This window comes from Lupinus angustifolius, chromosome LG11, assembly GCF_001865875.1.
Source record: "Lupinus angustifolius cultivar Tanjil chromosome LG11, LupAngTanjil_v1.0, whole genome shotgun sequence".
Classification (NCBI taxonomy): Eukaryota; Viridiplantae; Streptophyta; class Magnoliopsida; order Fabales; family Fabaceae; genus Lupinus; species Lupinus angustifolius.
The window spans coordinates 20,003,413-20,022,340 of record NC_032019.1 but is presented as its reverse complement, the minus strand read 5'-3'; the positions used below and the strand labels follow the sequence as shown (position 1 = coordinate 20,022,340).

The following is an 18,928-nucleotide window of genomic DNA, read 5'->3' as shown; positions in this document are numbered from 1 at the left end:
ATGCACTCATAACCCAATTGGACTCTTCCAACTCTACATTTTCCTTCCATCCCATAGGTTAATATATAACCTCAAACTAACCCTTCATTAGTGTTCCTTCTAAAGGGCATGTGTCCCATCATGCCTATATCCTTTGCTAAAATGCACCAAATGCTAACATTCACCATTTGAAAAAAAAAAAAGCTAGAAATAATAGAGTGCCCATGTTTAAGTCCAATATAAAAATACACTCTCTCCTTCCACTCTCATTTCAACGTTTATGACACAAACATATAGACACTTACCTCTATTGTGCCGAAAGTGAGTTAGAGAGAGAAATTTCTTACCTCACTAACCCTAAAGTTTAGGGATTTATGGTTTAGTTTCCATAAAGCTTCAAACTTTGTTGTCTCTTTTTCATTTTCACAACACCCCTTTTTTCTCATTTGCCTTAAAGTGTATTCATTTAGTTCACACTCTCTCTTTTTTGTCTCCATCCATGTCTTCAGACATAAGCTAATCTCAAATTTTCACCAACACATTTCCCTTCTGAATCTGCTTTCAACAGTTTCAATGGAAAGTTGCAATCTTTGCATAATGGGTATGTCTGATTCTCCACTTTTCATAACCCTGAGTGCCCTTCATAGAAGTTTCTGAAGAAGGCAAAATTTGAAGCTTGGGTTAGTGTAATTGGGTGGTGTGAGTGTGAGGGAGTGATGGGAAGGGATAGGCTGCTATTAGCAACGGTTGGACCGCCATTAAAACGGCGAGCCGGGTTGCGGAGGAAGCAGGCTGGAAGAGGGTCTTATAGGGGAAGCTAGGAGCAAGGGACAAAGAGTGTTGTGTTGGTTTTGGGAATTGGAGGGTTTTTTATTATTGTTGGTGTTTTGTAGCTTTTTTTAGCAGTGATTTATAACCCTTGTGTTAAAGTTTTGATTTTGAGAAGAATATGGAGATGGGTACTAACTTGCACCAAATGCTTAGAAGCCTCTGTTTGAATACTGAGTGGAAGTATGCAATCTTTTGGAAGCTCAAACATCGTGCTAGGATGTATGGTTTATTCTTTCACTTTCACTTCTCATTGTCTTATTTTGAGCTATTGCATCTTTTTTTGTATGAAGAAATATTGGTTCCTATTTGTCTTGTTCTCATAAGTTTGGTGATTTTCCATAACCTATTTGGTTATGATTGGTTTTAGAAAGGGAATAATTGCTTTTATTTTTACCAGAGAACTCTCATTAATGTTAAATGTTGAAGTTCCATATTGGTGGAGTAGTTGAGTAAATATCCATTTATAATGATTTCTAGTTGATTAGAGCATTTATGTAGTACTTGTTATAGTATCGTGGTTTAGATTTTGAACATAGAATGGTATGATTTGCGTATCTAGAATCCATGTAAGAATGTAATAAGAATATGTTGGGGATTTTGTGCTCTAGGGTGTTCATTGTTTTGGTATTATGAAACATTGTATTGTGCTCTAAATCCATATTGTATGATGGATTATAATTTCCCCGTCTAGTCGAAGCGCTTGATGTTACTGTTATTGCTGTGTGTCTGTAACGAGTTACGGCTTGCATTTGTTTTTGTTACTTTGTTCTGTCTTGAGTGCAGTTGGCAATATTGAATTTTCTTTGTTTTGGTTTTGTATGTACTTATCCTGAAGGGTTAACTACATGTGTTCCATCAAATTAGTTTCTGAGTGTTGTATTTGATCACAGGATGTTGACATGGGAGGATGCTTACTATGAGAATCCTGTTGATTACGACTCTCCAGAAAATAATTGTTGCCATAAGACCATAGAACCGATTGGTGGTCGGAATTTTTCACGTGACCCTCTAGGGTTAGCTTTGGCAAAGATGTCTTATCAAGTATATTCTTTAGGAGAAGGGTATGACTAATCTAATGAACATAAATGCTATTTATGATTAAATTTATCTTTTATGTAACTCTTAGCATAAGATCCTCTTTCGGTACAGTGTTGTTGGACAGGTAGCTGTTACTGGAAATTATAGGTGGATCTGTGCAGACAATCAAATTACAGGTTGTGGTCCATCTTCTGAGGTGAGGATCCATGTTCTTCAATTTTTCCACTAGTCACTTTTGTTTTCTCTACCTTGTGATATTTTAATGTCTATATTTGGAAACAGTCCCAGATATTTATGATGCCATTATATAATTAATGTTCGAGCATTCTCCTTTCATTCCCCCTTTTTTGTTTGATTTTCAGTTTTCTGATGGGTGGCAATCGCAGTTTTCAGCTGGAATTAGGGTAAGTTAATTGGTAGCATGAAAGATTAAAAAATTCATTCTCAATAAAGACTGCTTTAATGGGCTTTCTATATTTAGCCAGAATTAGGAGTTCTCTCCCGGTACTAAGGATAGTGGATGATTTAATTTCAACAATGTGTTTGGAAAATATTATTAACATGCAAAAAGTTTATGGATTCAGTTGAAATCATGTGCCTGATCTTGAATTACCTTGTTGTGTATTGAAATCTGATTTGTCTATCCAGAGTTATATAAGAAAAATGTTTAAATACTAAGATTACTCAAATGTGCTGCATTGTATCAATGAATTCACTTCAATATGTTGTTATCTTTTCACTTAAAAGTACCCCCAGTTGGTGCTAAATGAGGACTCTTTTGTTTGATAAACTTCCGAATGAGCAAAAAATAAAATAAAAAAAGCAAATTAAAAATAGGTTCTAGACGTCTTGTGTACTTAATGCTATAAAACTAGTGGTTCTCTTGCAGATGTTGATTTGTCCGATTTTAAATTTTTCATTAACAATGCTTTGCATTGTAGACTATCATTGTTGTAGCAGTAGTCCCACTTGGAGTTGTTCAGCTTGGCTCTTTAAATGAAGTAAGACGACTATACTTGTAGTCTTTTATTTATTTATTTATTTATTTATTTATATGCTTAAATTACATGGTGGTGAATGTGGATGCTGATTTGGATCAAGAAGGTGCCTCTTATACTTATCCCTTGTGATGGTATTATTTTTCAGCATTTTAAAGCTTGCTTGAACTTTTTTCCTATCTTATTGTATTCAGATGATATAACTCACCTTGTATTTCTTCACTATCTAATTATGGTAATTGCTTGACTAGTGATTGAGATTTTACTAAATACTTGTTAATCCAAATTACAAAGTGTAGGTAAATATATATGTATTATTTACATCGTAGTTTACTTAACTAGTGAGCAATGCTACAGGATTTGGCATTAAATATGAAGGCACTTTTTATTGATAATTATGGCAATACAATTTCATGTATGTTACCCTGATCTTACTGTTAACAGACATTACCTACTTAAATGCTGGCTTACATAGGGAACCTAAATTGGCATAAAACTTTGTTGCTTAATCTGGAAAAAGAGTATTAGTTTTGATTATAGACTCATGTGTAATGGCTTTTTTTATCCCCAAACTACTTATGTTGTCTTACTATTATAACATGTTTACATGCAAATGTTTAGTTAGTAACTTGTAGGTCTTGTGCTTATTTTCTGTTTAAAAGATACTTGGATCTGACTATGTTTGTCTCTTATCATGGACTATTTTATGATTTGGTGGATTGTAGAATAGCTCGCTGATATATGCCGATTCTTGTACGTGGAAGTCCATTTATTATTGAAATATCTAATACTTTATGCATCCCCTGTCTCCCCTTTCCCCGATGGCAGGTTATTGAAGATACGAGGGTTGTAGCTCATATCAGAAGTCTCTTTTTGTCTGCACAAGATTATACCATAGGCTACGTTCCTAGTCAAGTACAAAGTGGCCCAAATAATTCTTCATCTCCGGTAACCTCCTGCCTTCACCTCTCTATGTGTATGTGTCTTCTCTCTGCATGAATGTGCTTGTGTGAGTGGGTTAGAAGTAGTATGGCAATAGGCGTGCTCATTTTTCACACACTAATATAGAGCAAGTGATGCCATGCCATAATTGTTTTAACTGAGATGTATTGAACATTATCAGAAGGTTTAGATTTCGTTTTTTTTTTCAGCTGAATGTATCCACCAAAACTTTGTCTTCAGAAGTTATGCCTGCTTACTCTCATGATACGGGGAAATCTATGAAGAGTGAAAGACCGGATATTTTAATGCCCTTTGAATGCCCTGGGAAGAACTCTTCACCTCCTGCTGTTTATCAGAAAATGGTTGTGGATGTGGCCGAGCACGAGGGACTTGAATTTAAAAGCGATGGAAGTTCCATTTTGCTTCAGTCATTATCAAATATGATGAATACGGAGCATCAAAAGCTTGTAGAAATGAAACCTGTAAATGAGAGGAAGTTGGAAGGGAACAATAGCGGCTTCAAAGATACAAGTTTCGAAGCAGAAACACATTTCTCATCATTTTTTCACAATTTGGTTATGGATAACAATAGCTTCAATGATTTAATACGCCCATCAGAAAAAGTCGGAGTTGATTCTGCATCCTTTCCTTCAGAGTTTCTTGATGCGGTTCTTTGTGAAAGTGACCAGTTGCGTTATGTAGATATCAACCAAAAGGGGGTGTTGAATGTGCCCAGACCTTCAGATGCAAACTCCCAAGTTACTGAAAAGCTTCAGACTGAGCCTTGTCACAAGGATACCTCATACGCATTGAATTTCCCTCCTGGCTGTGAGCTACATGAAGCACTTGGACCAGGTTTTCTGAAAGGGAATAAATATTTCGATTGGGCCGCACAGGTAAAACAAGATGTTAAAACTGTTGAGATGCCAGATGAGATTAACTGTAGCCAACTGACTTCTGAATCTCGTCGAGAGCCTCTTTTGGAAGCAATGGTGGCCAATGTTTGCCATAGTAATAATGATATTAATAGTGAGTTATCATTTTCTACATCAACTCAATCTGCAATAGCCTCAGAAAAGAATCCTGAAGCTTCTATTCATACCGTGAACACTATTAATTCAGAGGGCTATTCGATAGATCAGTTCTCTCTTGTCCGAGAGGGAAAACACCGTAGTTTGAGTTCATCTGGGATATGTGATATGGTATCCCCGAAAGTTTTTTCTTCTGCATGTCCTAGTTCACGACGTGAACAGTTTGAGAGGTCTGCTGAGCCAGCTAAGAGCAGCAAGAAGAGAGCTAGGCCTGGGGAAAGTAGTAGGCCTAGGCCAAGGGACAGACAACTGATCCAAGATCGTATTAAGGAGTTGCGAGAACTCGTGCCAAATGGAGCGAAGGTATCTTGCAGTAATTTGTTTACTCCTGTCTCAGTAAGTTTTGATTTTCTGATGGTTGTAGTTCCTATTCACACGGTTAAAACTTTTATGATAACTTAAACAGTGCAGCATCGATACCTTGCTGGAGTGCACGATAAAGCACATGCTCTTTCTCCATAGTGTAACTACTTATGCTGACAAGCTAAGTAAATTTGGCAACTCAAAGCCAAAGGTAAGGCTTAATGAGATTTGAGAAGTCTATCATTTGGTTCATGGGCATGGTTATACAAACATTGTTTATGTTTTAACTACAAATTAACTGGTTTCTTACTCAAGTTTACTCATTAAGAGCTTCTTAACCACAATAAGACTTTGGTGTTTCTTAAGGAACAATTTATGCTGTGTTTATATTACTAAAGCATTGATTTTATAAAATTAAAGATTGAATATCCTAAATATTTTAAGCTACATTTAAGTTCTCTTAACAGGTCCCTAAGATTTTATGTATTTGCTTAATTGCTTTTTTAGATAGGAAGTGTTTTAGTGTCAATGATCCATTCAGAAACTGTTGATTTGTTCCATACAATTTTTGCATGTTGACATTTTTGCTTCTATCTCCATTTTTTAATACTACTGCTATTGTACAGTTGCATCACATGGAAACAGATATTCATGGATCATCTAGTTATCAACAGGGTTCAAGTTGGGCAATGGAAGTGGGAGGCCATCTGAAAATACGTTCAATATTAGTCGAGAATCTTAGCAAGAATGGTCAGATGCTTGTTGAGGTATGTAAGAGTTGAAGATTACAATACTTTATTTATTCCATCATAAAATGACCGATTAAAAATTAGAATACACGAGCAAGAGAAAAACTAATTCTGCCGAGAAATGGAGTGAGCCTAGAGTTTCAGGCCCTTCAAAGACAGTGCTCTATACTCAATATCATCAACTGTGTTCTTTTATGCTAATTATGGCTTGTGCTACAGATGCTGTGTGAGGAGTGCAGCCATTTTCTTGAGATAGTTGAAGCCATAAGAAGCTTGGGCCTTACAATTTTGAAGGGTGCAACAGAAGCTCATGGTGAGAAGACATGCATAAGTTTTGTGGTTGAGGTAGGTTCAGAAGAAGCAAGATTTATTTTTTATTAAGTTTAACAAACTTACTGCACTCTTTTCTTATTAGTCGAGCCGAAGAAATTACACAGATTGCTGCCAACATGTTCAACATGATTAATTTAAATATGCTTTAGAATCTTCTGCATGATAATTCATGGTTGAAATCTTTTTGTTGACCACTTCCTGATTGAATACTTAAGAAACATAAAGACTATTATTGTTTCACTTAGAAAGGTGTTTCTGATCATTTCAGTAAATTCTAGTTGCATTTTTCCATTTGATATACTTTGCACAATTCCATGGAATGACTCTCACAAATGGAACCAACATTCAATTGATACTGATGAGTTAATTGTGTATCACAGGGCCAAAACAATAGAAATTTACACAGGTTGGATATCTTATGGCCACTTGTTCAATTACTTCAATCCAAGAGCACAATGCACTCATAATAGCTACTTGATTCTTGGAGACAGCTACTTCATTGAAGAAAAGAAAACTACCTTGCATTTGTTGAGACCTTTGGTTTGACACTGTTTCACACCCCAAAAGAAAAAAGAAGTGAGCTGCACGTCAGAGTCAAATTTGGAGATGGAAATCGAAATCTTCTTTCGTTTCTCGATGGTGAAGTATATCCTTATGTCAAAGAGGCTTTATAATGTCTCAAGACTCCCTTTGTTGTTTTTCTTGTGTTTTGATTGGAATGTATAAGTAAAGTTTAAGTTATTTAAATGTTTGTCATTGAAAATAATAGAATGTCATTGAACTCATCCAAGTGTCACATTTTATGTTCCAACTTCCAAGTCACTACATAATCATTATAATTAAAGATAGAATCCATTATTACCAGGGTGCATATCTTCTATCTCACAAATTCTGTCACTCCATGTTAAATTTGTTGTGATTGGTCAGAAAAACATTTACTTGTTAAACTTTTAACTTAAACATTTTTTTCAACCAATTACAGTGACACTTTTTGGGACAAAAGATGTGCTCCATACTATATACTACAGCCTAAAATAAGGGAGTGCTTTGTTGCCATCTAATCCTTTGGACCTGTAATAAGCAAGATATTCAGCATTATGGGTTGCCCTATATTTTGGTGGATTTTGATCTGATGTTAACTCTTCTATTGGTCCATATGGTTTGTATTTATGACTTGAGCTGGGATAAATATGGCAAGCTGCTGATACCCTTGGTCTAACACTTCCACATAGTACTCTATGCTCAACACTTTTGAACTTGTCATTGCTGATAAGCTACACAAGAAACACCATAATGGGGGAGTTAATTTCTGCCTTGTTAGATGCTAAACCAAATCATTTATTCCCTAAATGTGTTTGTATAAAGAAAGAAAAAAATTAACTTGTCTAAATGTGTTTGTATTTATAATAAAGTAAAAGTGTACTTGCATGTAGATCATTTAAATTTCTTGAAATTTCTATGCAAGGTATGAAGTTGAAGATTTTATGGAAAGACATTATTTTATTTATTTTGGAAGAGCATGTGACAATGAAAATTGAAGATTCTTTGTTAGTTCATATTCTTATTTTGTAAGAGCATCCATATTTATAAAACTCCGTCATTATCCTTAAATGGATCCCATAACCTATTTTATAAATTTTCACATTTCCTACTAAATGAACCAAATCATTTGTTTACTTTTAATGATGTTCAATTAAACAAACGCTATTAAATGATTGAAGTAAATATTTAATAGCGTTCACTCAAGTGAACACTGTTAAATGTCTAATTCATTTCCTAAGTCCCTCATTTCACTCACCCTTAAATTCTCTAATTCATTTCTCAACAGACTCATTTTACTCAATCATTCAACTCCTCACACTCTCAAAAAATTCACACGGTCATTCATTCTCTAATTTCACTTTCCACTTTCTCAAATTCATGATCCATATTTTACCTTCCATTTCCCTTTTCATTGTTGGTTAATACGTTTTCCCTTTCTTTTTCTTCATTTTCTTTTACTATTTTAAGGATTTTGTAGAAATAAGAACTATGCTCCAATTGCATAAGAATCTTTTATTTATGGACAAAAACATATTACTTTTTTCAGCACCAAAATTTACGGAAGATATTTATTAATGTGCTAAGCAAAAAGCTGTAAAATAATGTGTAAGGGAAAATTATATTTATTAAAGATATATGATAGGTTATTTTGGAAGATGATAGTTGGTTAGAAAGTTAGTAATTATTAAGTTAGATTTATGTTAGTTACTTGCTTTACAAGTTTTTTTTTCTTTTTTCTTGTATAAATAAGCCAGGCTCACTTCTTATTAAATCAATTAAATTCAATTCATTCAATGAGAATTTATCAATCTTTGTTTCTCATTCTTCTTTCTTTAAGCTTCTTTAAGCTTTCTTTTATACACTTCTTGATTCATCAAGAAACTTTCTTTTCATGGCTCTTACCACATTTTAACATGGTATCAGAGCATGATTATCTTTTAATAGCTTCCGCTTATGGTTCTATGAAGGATTTCATGGAAAACTTCAACAATAACATGGTGGTGCTTTCTTTTTCATCTCAATGGCCTTCATTAGTGTTATCTTGCTTCTAATAGGTGACAATGCTGCATGTGGCAAGACTATCTTGATTTCTTTGATTGCTCCAACGTTGTTCTTCAGCATCCAATGTTTCTTTTCAACATATGACCCTAAATTATTCATTATCACCTTCTTCATCAACCTTCAAATTCAGATCAAAGGAGTTTGTTTCTGGTCAAAAATTCTTTTCAAGTGCATAAGCTAGTTTCTTGATATCCTCAAACTCTTCAAGAATGGAGTACCATGACCAATTTATCCTATACAAGATTACATCATTTTCTTATTCTTCATCATTTACCCCTCTTTCTTATTCATCATAGAAGCATCTCATTATGATCAAGATTCTGATCCGTTATCTCTCTTTCATCATCAATGGTTGGTTCGCTTATGTCCATGATAGTTAAGCTCAGATATAACTTCTGTCATGTATGGTTAAGCATTGGATGAGTAGCTTCTGTCCATAGTGGTTAAGCAAAGATATAGCTTCTGCTATAGGGTTAAACGTTTGATGATATAACTTCTGCCATGGGTGGTTAAGCGTTGTTATTATTTCAAATCAATTCCAAGTTGGAGAGTAAAAATTTTAACTCACCAGCTTGAGGGGATATTAAAGATATATGATAGGTTATTTTGGAAGATGATAATTGGTTAGACAGTTAGGAATTATCAAGTTAGATTTATGTTAGTTACTTGTTTTACAAGTTTTTTTTTTTCTTTTTTCTTGTATAAATAAGCCACATTGGCTCACTTCTTATTAAATCAATTAAATTCAATTCATTGAATGAGAATTTATTAATCTTTGTTTCTCGTTCTTCTTTCTTTAAGCTCCTGTAAGCTTTCTTTTATACACTTCTTAATTCATCAAGAAACTTTCTTTTCATGGCTCTTACCACATTTTTGTCTTAAAATTTGACATAATTAAACACAATACTCCCCTGTTTTAATGTTTATGCTAAATATGTGAGGTTGTATTTTGATTTGTTTTTTGAATAACTTGTTTCAGTGATTTATAATCTTCCCACGTTCCAACACTCATATTTTAATAAAAAACAGCATAAAACAATAAATCTATGTTTATTTCCATCACTAACACTTAAATCATAAGGATGAAACACCAATGAAATTGTAAGAATATAATAAGCATATATAGGAATCCATGAGTTACCTGCATAAAGTCACCAATGTTCACAACTAATGCACCTTGCACAGGGTTCACATCAACCCACTGATTTTCATGAAAAACTTGAAGGCCACCAATGGTATCTTGAAGGAGAATTGTTAAAGACGATGGATCTGAATGCTTGGTTGACCCAAATGTCAGGTTTGGTTCTGGACAAGCTGGGTAATAGTGGCACACCATTGTTTCACTTTTCATGCATTCTATGCTTCCAAGATACTCCCTTTTCAGTCCCAAAGCCTCTGACAATAGTTCTGATAATATTTCCCTTAGTTTCATAATATGATTTATGTATTTGCTCACTGCATCCCTGCATTAAATAAATATCATTACTAATACTAAAGAAACCATAGCTGCATGCATGAAAAATCCAACTCACATGGTTTATGTCTAATTTATTATACACACAAAAGTAACCAACACATGGTTGCATGGTGACATGGTTAGGTGAGAGGTAGTAGACCCAAAAAAATTATCAATTATTTTGCACCTAACTGAATTTTTCAACAACTAATTTTACCAGAAAGATAATTAATGTATATGTAGTTGAGTTTGATGTATAGCATAAATTAAGGGAGATAAATATATTAAAAGGTGGCTTAGTGTCCACTAGCTTCTTACTTAATGAGGTATGGGGAAAATAGATGTACGTAGTTTTATCACCTTAATCAGAAAGATCCTTTCTAGATCTAAACCATTGATTATTGATTATGAGATCAATGAGTTAAAATGACTTTGCTGCTACAATTTGAACCTACTCTTAGATATTTAAAATTAATTGGTTTGAATTTATGATAGAACATATAATAATTTCTTTAAAATTTCTTAATATATAACAAGTTGGTCTATTAGAATAAGTATTATATTGGATCATAGCTCAAATGTTGATTCCTAATATCAACACTGAAAGATACTTGTTGGGAAGAATACTCACATATTTTGAAAGAGATCAGTTTCTTGGTAAGAGAATACCCTTTATACGCAAAAAAAAAAAAAAGAATGCATAACAATACCTGCAAATAAGGGGATAGTCTTGAGGGTTGAGAGGACCATTTTGGAAGTCAAATGCAATGGTATCTCTCCAATTTGCAGCTTTAGCTACAAAGAGATCACCATTGCTAAAATACCTGACTTTCACACCATGATCACGTGAATACCACTCCTTCTTCACCTCCTTTGGTTGTTCATGAAACTCTTTAACCACTCTCAGCATATCATCCATAACACAAACTGGAACTCCATGATTCACCATTTGAAAGAAACCCAATGTCTCTGATGCTTCACAAATCTCACATATAATCTCTTCTCTCCTATACCTTTCATCATATCCTGTGAAATCTATCACAGGAACTTGGAAACATAATGGTGTTTTTGTTTTTGCAAAAGATAGTGTTTCTGGTGAATGGATAAAGAATCTTGGGAGCTTGATAATGCCAGAGTCAACAAGTCCTTTGACTCCAGCTTTGGTTTCATCAAATTCCTTCACTTCTTTGGCTCTGTCATATTCTGCATCTTGATCAAAGGGTGTAACTTCCATGGTAGTTTATTGAGATAGTTATTATTGAGAAGGAGTTTGGTTCAAATTAAGTGGGAGAGTTGGTGTGTCCATTCAAGTAATGATTGATGGTGTAAGATGCCAAACTTTGGATGCATTAAAATAATGGAACACCAACTTTCTATTTTATGAATTAAAAAATTAGCTTTCCAAAGATAGGCCAATGATAAGTTTTAGTTATTATTTAATTTTTATATGGGATTAGAAAAGGATAAAAAGGTAAATGAGAAAGAAATAATTTAGTTTCTTTTTAAGTTCAAGATTTTAAAAAAGTGCATCATGGATAAGTTAGAGTGATTATTGTCACAAATAGAAATCTCGGATTGTATCAAATAAATATTAGTCTAATTCTTAGAAGACAAAAAATCATAAACAAATTAATTAATAATGATTTATAGATCAATGTTCTCTAAATAAAAATGATTTCTGATATATGACATTGTTCATGTATTGATCTACTTACTGAAGTTGATGTTTGATTGTTGTTATTGTTTAAGTTGTTCAATAATTGTTATATATCTATTATATTGTGCTAGAATATCATGTAGCTATAAAATAACAACCATGTAAGCATGTGCACATATTAATGATTATGCAGCATATTATTTATATTTGGGTATTATTTTTATTTAAAAATTATTAATTATCAAAATATAAATGTTGAATAATTTACTAAAGAAAATTTACATTTTCTCTAAGTTTTATTTAGATAAAGCTATTAGTACTTTAAATCATCTATAAATGTTTTACTTTTATTTTATTTTATAAAATTATCATTAATTAGTTTGTAGTATGTAAATATACATTTTAAAGGTTATCGAATGTATGCTATTATTCTTAAATAATGGAGTAGGGAGTAGGTTGGACTTGATAGCACTCTAAAAGTTTATTAGTTTAAATAATGGAATGACCACTATCTAATCACCCTACTCAATCAAAACTCAAAAGTAATTAGTGGTAAATAGATTATATTTATGCTATGTTTGGTTCACACAAAAAATAAGTGGAAAGAAAATAGAAGAAATGAAAGTTGAAAGAATGAAAAATAATAAAAATGAGATAATTTCTAAGTTATTTGGTCCAAAAGAAAAATAAAGAAAAATGAGTGAAACGAAAAAGATTAAATATATCTAATGACATCTATATCTTCCTTACACATGGAGAAAATGTTTTTTAAATATAAATAATTTGATATAGTACATATATTTATCTTGACTATGTAAATGTAATAAATTTGTTTTTATTAAAATAATTTGCTTTTGTGAGTACTAAAATTTAAGTACTTATACTATATTTTGTTTGGTTCATGGAAAAAATGAGAAGAAAGTGAAAGTTTAAAGAAAAAAGAAAAGTTATAAAAATGAGATAAATTTTTTTATTTGGTTTGAAAGAAAAATAAAAAGAAAAGAATAGAATGAAAGAGATTGAATATCTCAAATGATGACGTATATATATCCTCATCATACATGGTATAAATTCCTTTTTAAATTATTTGATTTGATGTATTAAATATATTGTCCTATTGACTATATATAGAAAATATAATTTTTGAAATATTAACTTATAATTTAATTTAAAAAGCAATAGTGATAGAATATTTACCAAAAACATATATTTTTATAATGTGGGTTTTCTTTGCAATAATGAAGGGAGAATTTATGTAGGTCCTATACGCTTTTTTCATTTTTTTCTATTTTCCCTCCTCAACTAGATAGAAAAAGATTCTATAATGTCTCTATTTTTTCATTTTTTTCTTCTTTCCAACCATTTTCACTCAATTCAATTATAGTGTTAATTGTAAGTGATTCTTAGTTTAAATAATGGAATAAGACGTAAGCATTTTTGTTTTTATCCCAAGATCGTGTGAGATGATAAGAAAAGATGTTACCAGTTCCTACCCTACCTAAAATGAAATGGCATTTATTTGAACATGTTGGAATCTTTAAATAGCACTTTATGTTAAAAGCAATAATAGCAAATGTTATGTGGTTGTCAATATTTAATTCGGAAATGTCATGTCATTCATAGATGATGTCGGGAGCAATTCAACTCATTGATTTTGTATGTACGTGTCGACTGATCCTAGAATTGTGCCTTACATACTTCATCTCACGCACTTTGATTACTTCAATTTGATTTTTTTGAGACTACATTATTAAGAGATAGTACTCATGGTAGTGATCTCATCACAAATCACGATAAAAGATCACGGTCATCTAATACCAATGCACTGCATGGAGTTATGACTTATGAATAAAGTAGTTGAAAGTTTTAAGATTGTGTCTCAAAGCTTACATTCTAGTTATGACAAAATGGACAATGGACTAGGATTTTGCACAAATCATAAAATATGGTAATATCAATCTATGATATAATAATGATATTTTTATGATATTAAAATATTTTTTAGAATATGATTTAAGATATTCTAAAATACTTTCATACATTTTAATAGAAATCGTAAAATACACTTGTGAAACTTTGGAAACTTTACTTTATCTTGTTTTCCTTCCAAAAATCAACTTACAAACATGTCATCTAAAAGAAATTCAAGTGATGTTGGGCATGTGCAAAGTTTTAATCTGGGTTCGCCACCAATACTTTTTTTATAGGCAAATATTAGTATTTTGTGGTGTGTGAAATTTGAATCCTCAACCCCCTTACCACTCTACTCCCTAAGTCATCCCACCTTGACAATCTTATGACTCCCCTTGCCACCATTACATATGTCCATATGTTATGATGTTGGAAGCCACTCATACTGTATTGTCAGCATAATTATATCCACATCAACCTCATTTACCTTGGTCTGGTTGTCTTACAAGACAAGATAATCATAGATGGATGTCGAGGTTTAGTATGCATATTGACATCAGCAATTTTATCACAATTAAGTTATGGGGTATTTTTTAAAATGATCAGTTGGATGACGTCAAATTCAAATCTTGACTTTGGATCAAAATAATTCACAAGTTTGCAAATATATCTTAGTTTGAATAGACTTCAAACCCGGTCCTTAGCATGGAATGCTATTGCTAGTTTTCTTTTCTTTCAGTCAAGCTTACGTTTTGTTTTGTTTGTTTTTTATGGCTTCTATTGGGTGGATTTTGTAATGGAAGTGTTCTGAATTCCTCTTTTTTCTATGTTATGTATATTGGTTTCTTCAATATACCTTTATTTTTCCTTAATAAAATATTTTATTTATAAAAAAACTACCATCATCCACATCTTCAAAGATTATTATTAGAGAAGAAATTAAGCACTGGAATAAACTCTTCAATAGAATAAACTCCTAGATTCATAAGGAGTAGTGGACCATTATTTTAAATCATACATGGAGGGAAGGACATTGGGATGGAACGAAATCTCTTAAGGATATTCTTACTCACGATAAACAACCCTAACCCTAGCTTTATCATTCTTGATAAAGTTAAGAACCCTCCCACTTTCTATACCATAATCGTTCATAACTTTGTTAAATATTTGCAAGTTAGGGATCTCATTTTGGTGCAGGAATCTAGTTTCATATTTCACGCTGTTTCTTTCATTTGCTTTCTTTCTCAAATGGTAGATTTAGTATCATTTTGGCGATTCCATTGTTTCTTTAAAAATATAAACTATAGTTTTGCTTTTCATTTGAGAATGCATGATGTGTTAGTTCTTGCTTAGCTTTGAGGTACGATCCTTGGAAAGAGAGTGCTTAGCATAGGAAATCTGTCATTATGACACATGCATCTATGAACTATAGAGTATTTGATAACACGATTATATGATTACCACCTTCTTCATTATAGAATAAAATTAACAATAATTCTCTCATGTAGTGGAGATAGTAAGGTAAGTACTACAAAAACAAATGAAAAAAATACTGAAATGACATTTTTATTATTAAAAACAAAAGGAGAAATAAGAATTCTCTTGTTTGGAGAGGATTCTTGTACGAAAGAGTAGCGAAACTTCAAGAAGAGTCCAAATGAAATAATCTCCAAGCAACAATAATTAAAGAGCCTGAAAGGCTCAAACATATCTTGGACAAAGAACTATCACAATTCATAAACCAAGCACAAGTCTTGGTCATTTTTTCCTAGAACCAAGCCGTAAGAAATGCATCATGTTATGTGAATAGTGTAATTTTTGAATGGAGAGTTGTGAATGAAATGATAAGAATCTTGGGAAATAGTTTATATATAATATTTGATAGAAACACTATACTTATCCGAAAAAGACTTTAAATGTTGTTTTTATCTCTGTCCAAAAATGTTGTTATATTAGCCATCAACAAAGGAAGAACATAGAAAGAAAGGGAAAGAGATAGAAGAGTTCTATGTTGACAAAGAGAAAGAAGAGTTTTTCAGAGTATTGTGTTTAAGAACTTATAGTTTTTCATTAATTTTGATTCAATCCTGAATGATGTTTTATAATATGTTCTTGAATGTTTAGAGAACTTAAAAAAAATTATTTTTGCTGCATCTTACTAACAATTAAAGAAACAAAACCTTGCAAATCCATTCTGCTATATTCTGAGAACAAGAAAAATAAAACATGAATGCACCTTCTGTTTTCTCTTGCAAATCTGTTATGCTATAATACACTCTTCTATTCTCATAAACAAGATATATATATTTAAAACAGGTAATAGATGATAGTATATATTTTAACAGAAAAGCAACATATATGTTATATATAACAATATAAGAGACGTTTAATAATTATATATATAGATTAACGAAGACTAATAACATTAACATATATGTATTATATATGTTATTAATAGTGAATGTATTTAAAAGGATTGTTTCATTTATGAAACTTTTACAGTTCTGGTTTTGAATGAAGAAATTGTGCAGAAACTTTGCACAGTAACTATTCTGTTTTATGAAACATGTCAATATATACATATAAGGAAATAGTAACTAAACGTATTTATAAATATTTATGTATTAACATAATTAGATGTTATATATATAAGGTTGACAGATATTATATATATATATATTATATATATATATATATATTAAGTTACAATGGAAGTCATATGTATGCATAATATTACGACTTGTTAGATATTTGAAATTATTGTATGATAGGTTTGTTAATCACTAAAATGGTCAAATCGATCTTTTTTGTTTATTTAATTTCAAATTGTATAATCATATTTCATTTGTTTGAAATTATTGTTTGATAGATTTGTTAATCACCAAAGTAGTCAAATCTTTATGTTTATTTAATTCCAAATTGTATGATCATATTTTATTTACTCATTTATTTAATACTATTAATGATATAACAATTATGAGTAAATTGAAGTTTATTATTATAAGACAATTGAGAATCGTCCAAAGGTTGGTTGTTTGTGCTTATAATCAATGATCATGAATGTTGGTAGCATCAATGCATGATTAGTTATATTTATATATCCAAAGATAGTAAATGTTTCTAATATACGCATGTACCATCATTGCCAAATTATGTAAATTTATTTTAGTATCATTATTAGGGATGGCAACGGACGCGGGCGGGCACGGGTAGTGCTTTGCTGTGCCCAAACCCGCAATATTTGCGGGTACCCGTGCGGGTAGCGGGTATTTGCGGGTACCCAACGAGTTTTTAATTTTAATTATATATTTATATAATTTGTAATAATCAATATGTAAAAATAATTATTACATGAATAATATGATATTTATATGATAAATTTATGATCATAGTTAAATAGGTGTAATTTATTATGAAATATAATAAAGTATATGATATATAATCTTAAAATAATAATAAATATATATAAAAATTTAACTAAAAACTAAATATATAAATTTGCGGGTACCCGCGGGGCAGGTATCACAAAACCCGCTCCCGCCCACAAGCTATTATTGCGGGTGCCCGTTGCAGGTATTTTCACCGGTACCCATAGGTCGAGTTTTCTGTCATCCCTAATCATTATATCTAGTATGGTATATTGATGAATTACTCAAATGTAAATATTAATAAACTTATGAAGTAGTCTGAATTAATTTAGCATGTTAACATGTAACTCAATGCCTTAATGTTTTTTGTTTAATTTTATTGATTGTAGTACATGTTGCTTTGCATTCGCAGTTCTCATCTGTTCCAACTTTTAGTGAACTTAACTCCTCTGAATGGAGTGAACAAATTTAATTTTACCTTGAGGTAATGAATTTGGATTTGTCACTTTGAGAATATAGACCAAGCGCTATTACTAATATAAGCGATGAAGAACATAAAGTTCATTATAGGAATTGGGAAGATCAAATAGATTGAGTTTAATGTATATGCGAATAAGTATTGCTAGCAACATTAAGTCTGTTCTTCCTAAAACTGAAAGTGCTAAAGAAATGCTGAAGTTTGTGGAAGAGCGCTCCCAAACTGCTAACAAGTCTTTTGCTGGGACACTAATGAGTATATTGACCACCTTGAAATTTGATGGTTCTTGTACTATGCATGAACATGTCATTGAAATGACAAACATTATAGTAAGAGTTAAGACATGGAAATGAATGTGGATGAGAACTTCCATGTGCAATCTATTTACTATTTAACAAAAAAAACTATTGCCACATTAGCAATGGGCACATGTCAATACCAACTCTTGCCATATTAGCAAGTGACACATGTCAATACCTTATGCAAAATTTTTCTCTAAACAGTTCTCTACCTCTTATTGTGTGTAACGCCCCGAAAATTACTCCAAAAAAATCTTGCTCAAAAATGGTATTTTTTTTTTATGCCATATGAAATTTATTTCCATATATTCATTTCATTTTCGGAACATAACTTTAAGTAACATACAATGCGGAAAATCAAAATCACAATTACCTAAAGGTAATAAAAATATAACTCAATATAACTTTGGATCACACTTCATTAGAATATGATGAAATGTTGGTACGAAGTACAAGGCGAAATCCTAATCGTCGCCCAAATAAAACTACTCGCAAAATAAATGCCCTACACAAGTACACTAATCAAAAAGCACAAGGGCCAGTGTAGGTATAACCGTTTTCCTCAATCCTCCATGCCCCCTCCTGGGACATCGACAAGCAGTAACTCAGAATCCTGGCAGAATGATCCATCTGAACAAAATGCAAATAGAAGAAAAATAGAAAGAAAAGGGAGTAAAACATCTAATGAATATTATTCATTGACGGCATGAAATTACACGGAATATTACATTCAGACAGACACGCCTAATAACACAATATATACATCACATATAAAAAATGCACAATGATGAATGATGTTATAATCTCAGATTATGAGGATCAAAGTCCACAATCTCAATGTATGAATGTTATGTTTGTTTCATCCATCCTTTCACCAATATCCTCCCAATA

The 18,928-nt window shown here is 31.8% G+C and overlaps 2 protein-coding genes across 3 annotated transcripts; one reads left to right on the top strand and one right to left on the bottom strand.

The window, feature by feature from the left end:
- On the top strand, positions 804-7,049 carry LOC109360673 (transcription factor EMB1444-like). Of its 2 annotated transcripts, none has more exons than XM_019605717.1 (12): positions 804-1,029; positions 1,701-1,871; positions 1,960-2,044; positions 2,211-2,252; positions 2,790-2,849; positions 3,675-3,794; positions 3,998-5,182; positions 5,286-5,393; positions 5,809-5,949; positions 6,151-6,276; positions 6,645-6,800; positions 6,910-7,049. In XM_019605717.1, exons 1-11 carry the CDS (start codon positions 929-931, stop codon positions 6,729-6,731), a joined length of 2,226 nt encoding a protein of 741 aa, XP_019461262.1. In that variant the 5' UTR covers positions 804-928; the 3' UTR covers positions 6,732-6,800; positions 6,910-7,049. The 2 variants fall into 2 exon arrangements, with proteins under 2 accessions (XP_019461262.1, XP_019461263.1); XM_019605718.1 differs by having other exon boundaries at positions 6,645-6,803; positions 6,911-7,049.
- On the bottom strand, positions 7,038-11,657 carry LOC109360674 (1-aminocyclopropane-1-carboxylate oxidase homolog 1-like). The gene is made up of 3 exons (XM_019605719.1): positions 11,035-11,657; positions 10,010-10,331; positions 7,038-7,538 (listed from the first exon to the last, which is right to left on the bottom strand). Exons 1-3 carry the CDS (start codon positions 11,556-11,558, stop codon positions 7,287-7,289), a joined length of 1,098 nt encoding a protein of 365 aa, XP_019461264.1. The 5' UTR covers positions 11,559-11,657; the 3' UTR covers positions 7,038-7,286.

Coding starts and splice junctions, on each gene's coding strand:
- LOC109360673 (XM_019605717.1), top strand. CDS start 929: ATGGAGATGGGTACTAACTTGCACCAAATGCTTAGAAGCCTCTGTTTG. Junction 5,183..5,285: donor TCGTGCCAAATGGAGCGAAG/GTATCTTGCAGT, acceptor TAACTTAAACAG/TGCAGCATCGATACCTTGCT. Junction 6,277..6,644: donor GCATAAGTTTTGTGGTTGAG/GTAGGTTCAGAA, acceptor TGTGTATCACAG/GGCCAAAACAATAGAAATTT.
- LOC109360674 (XM_019605719.1), bottom strand. CDS start 11,558: ATGGAAGTTACACCCTTTGATCAAGATGCAGAATATGACAGAGCCAAA. Junction 10,332..11,034: donor GACTATCCCCTTATTTGCAG/GTATTGTTATGC, acceptor TATTTAATGCAG/GGATGCAGTGAGCAAATACA. Junction 7,539..10,009: donor ACATTGGTGACTTTATGCAG/GTAACTCATGGA, acceptor TTTCTTGTGTAG/CTTATCAGCAATGACAAGTT.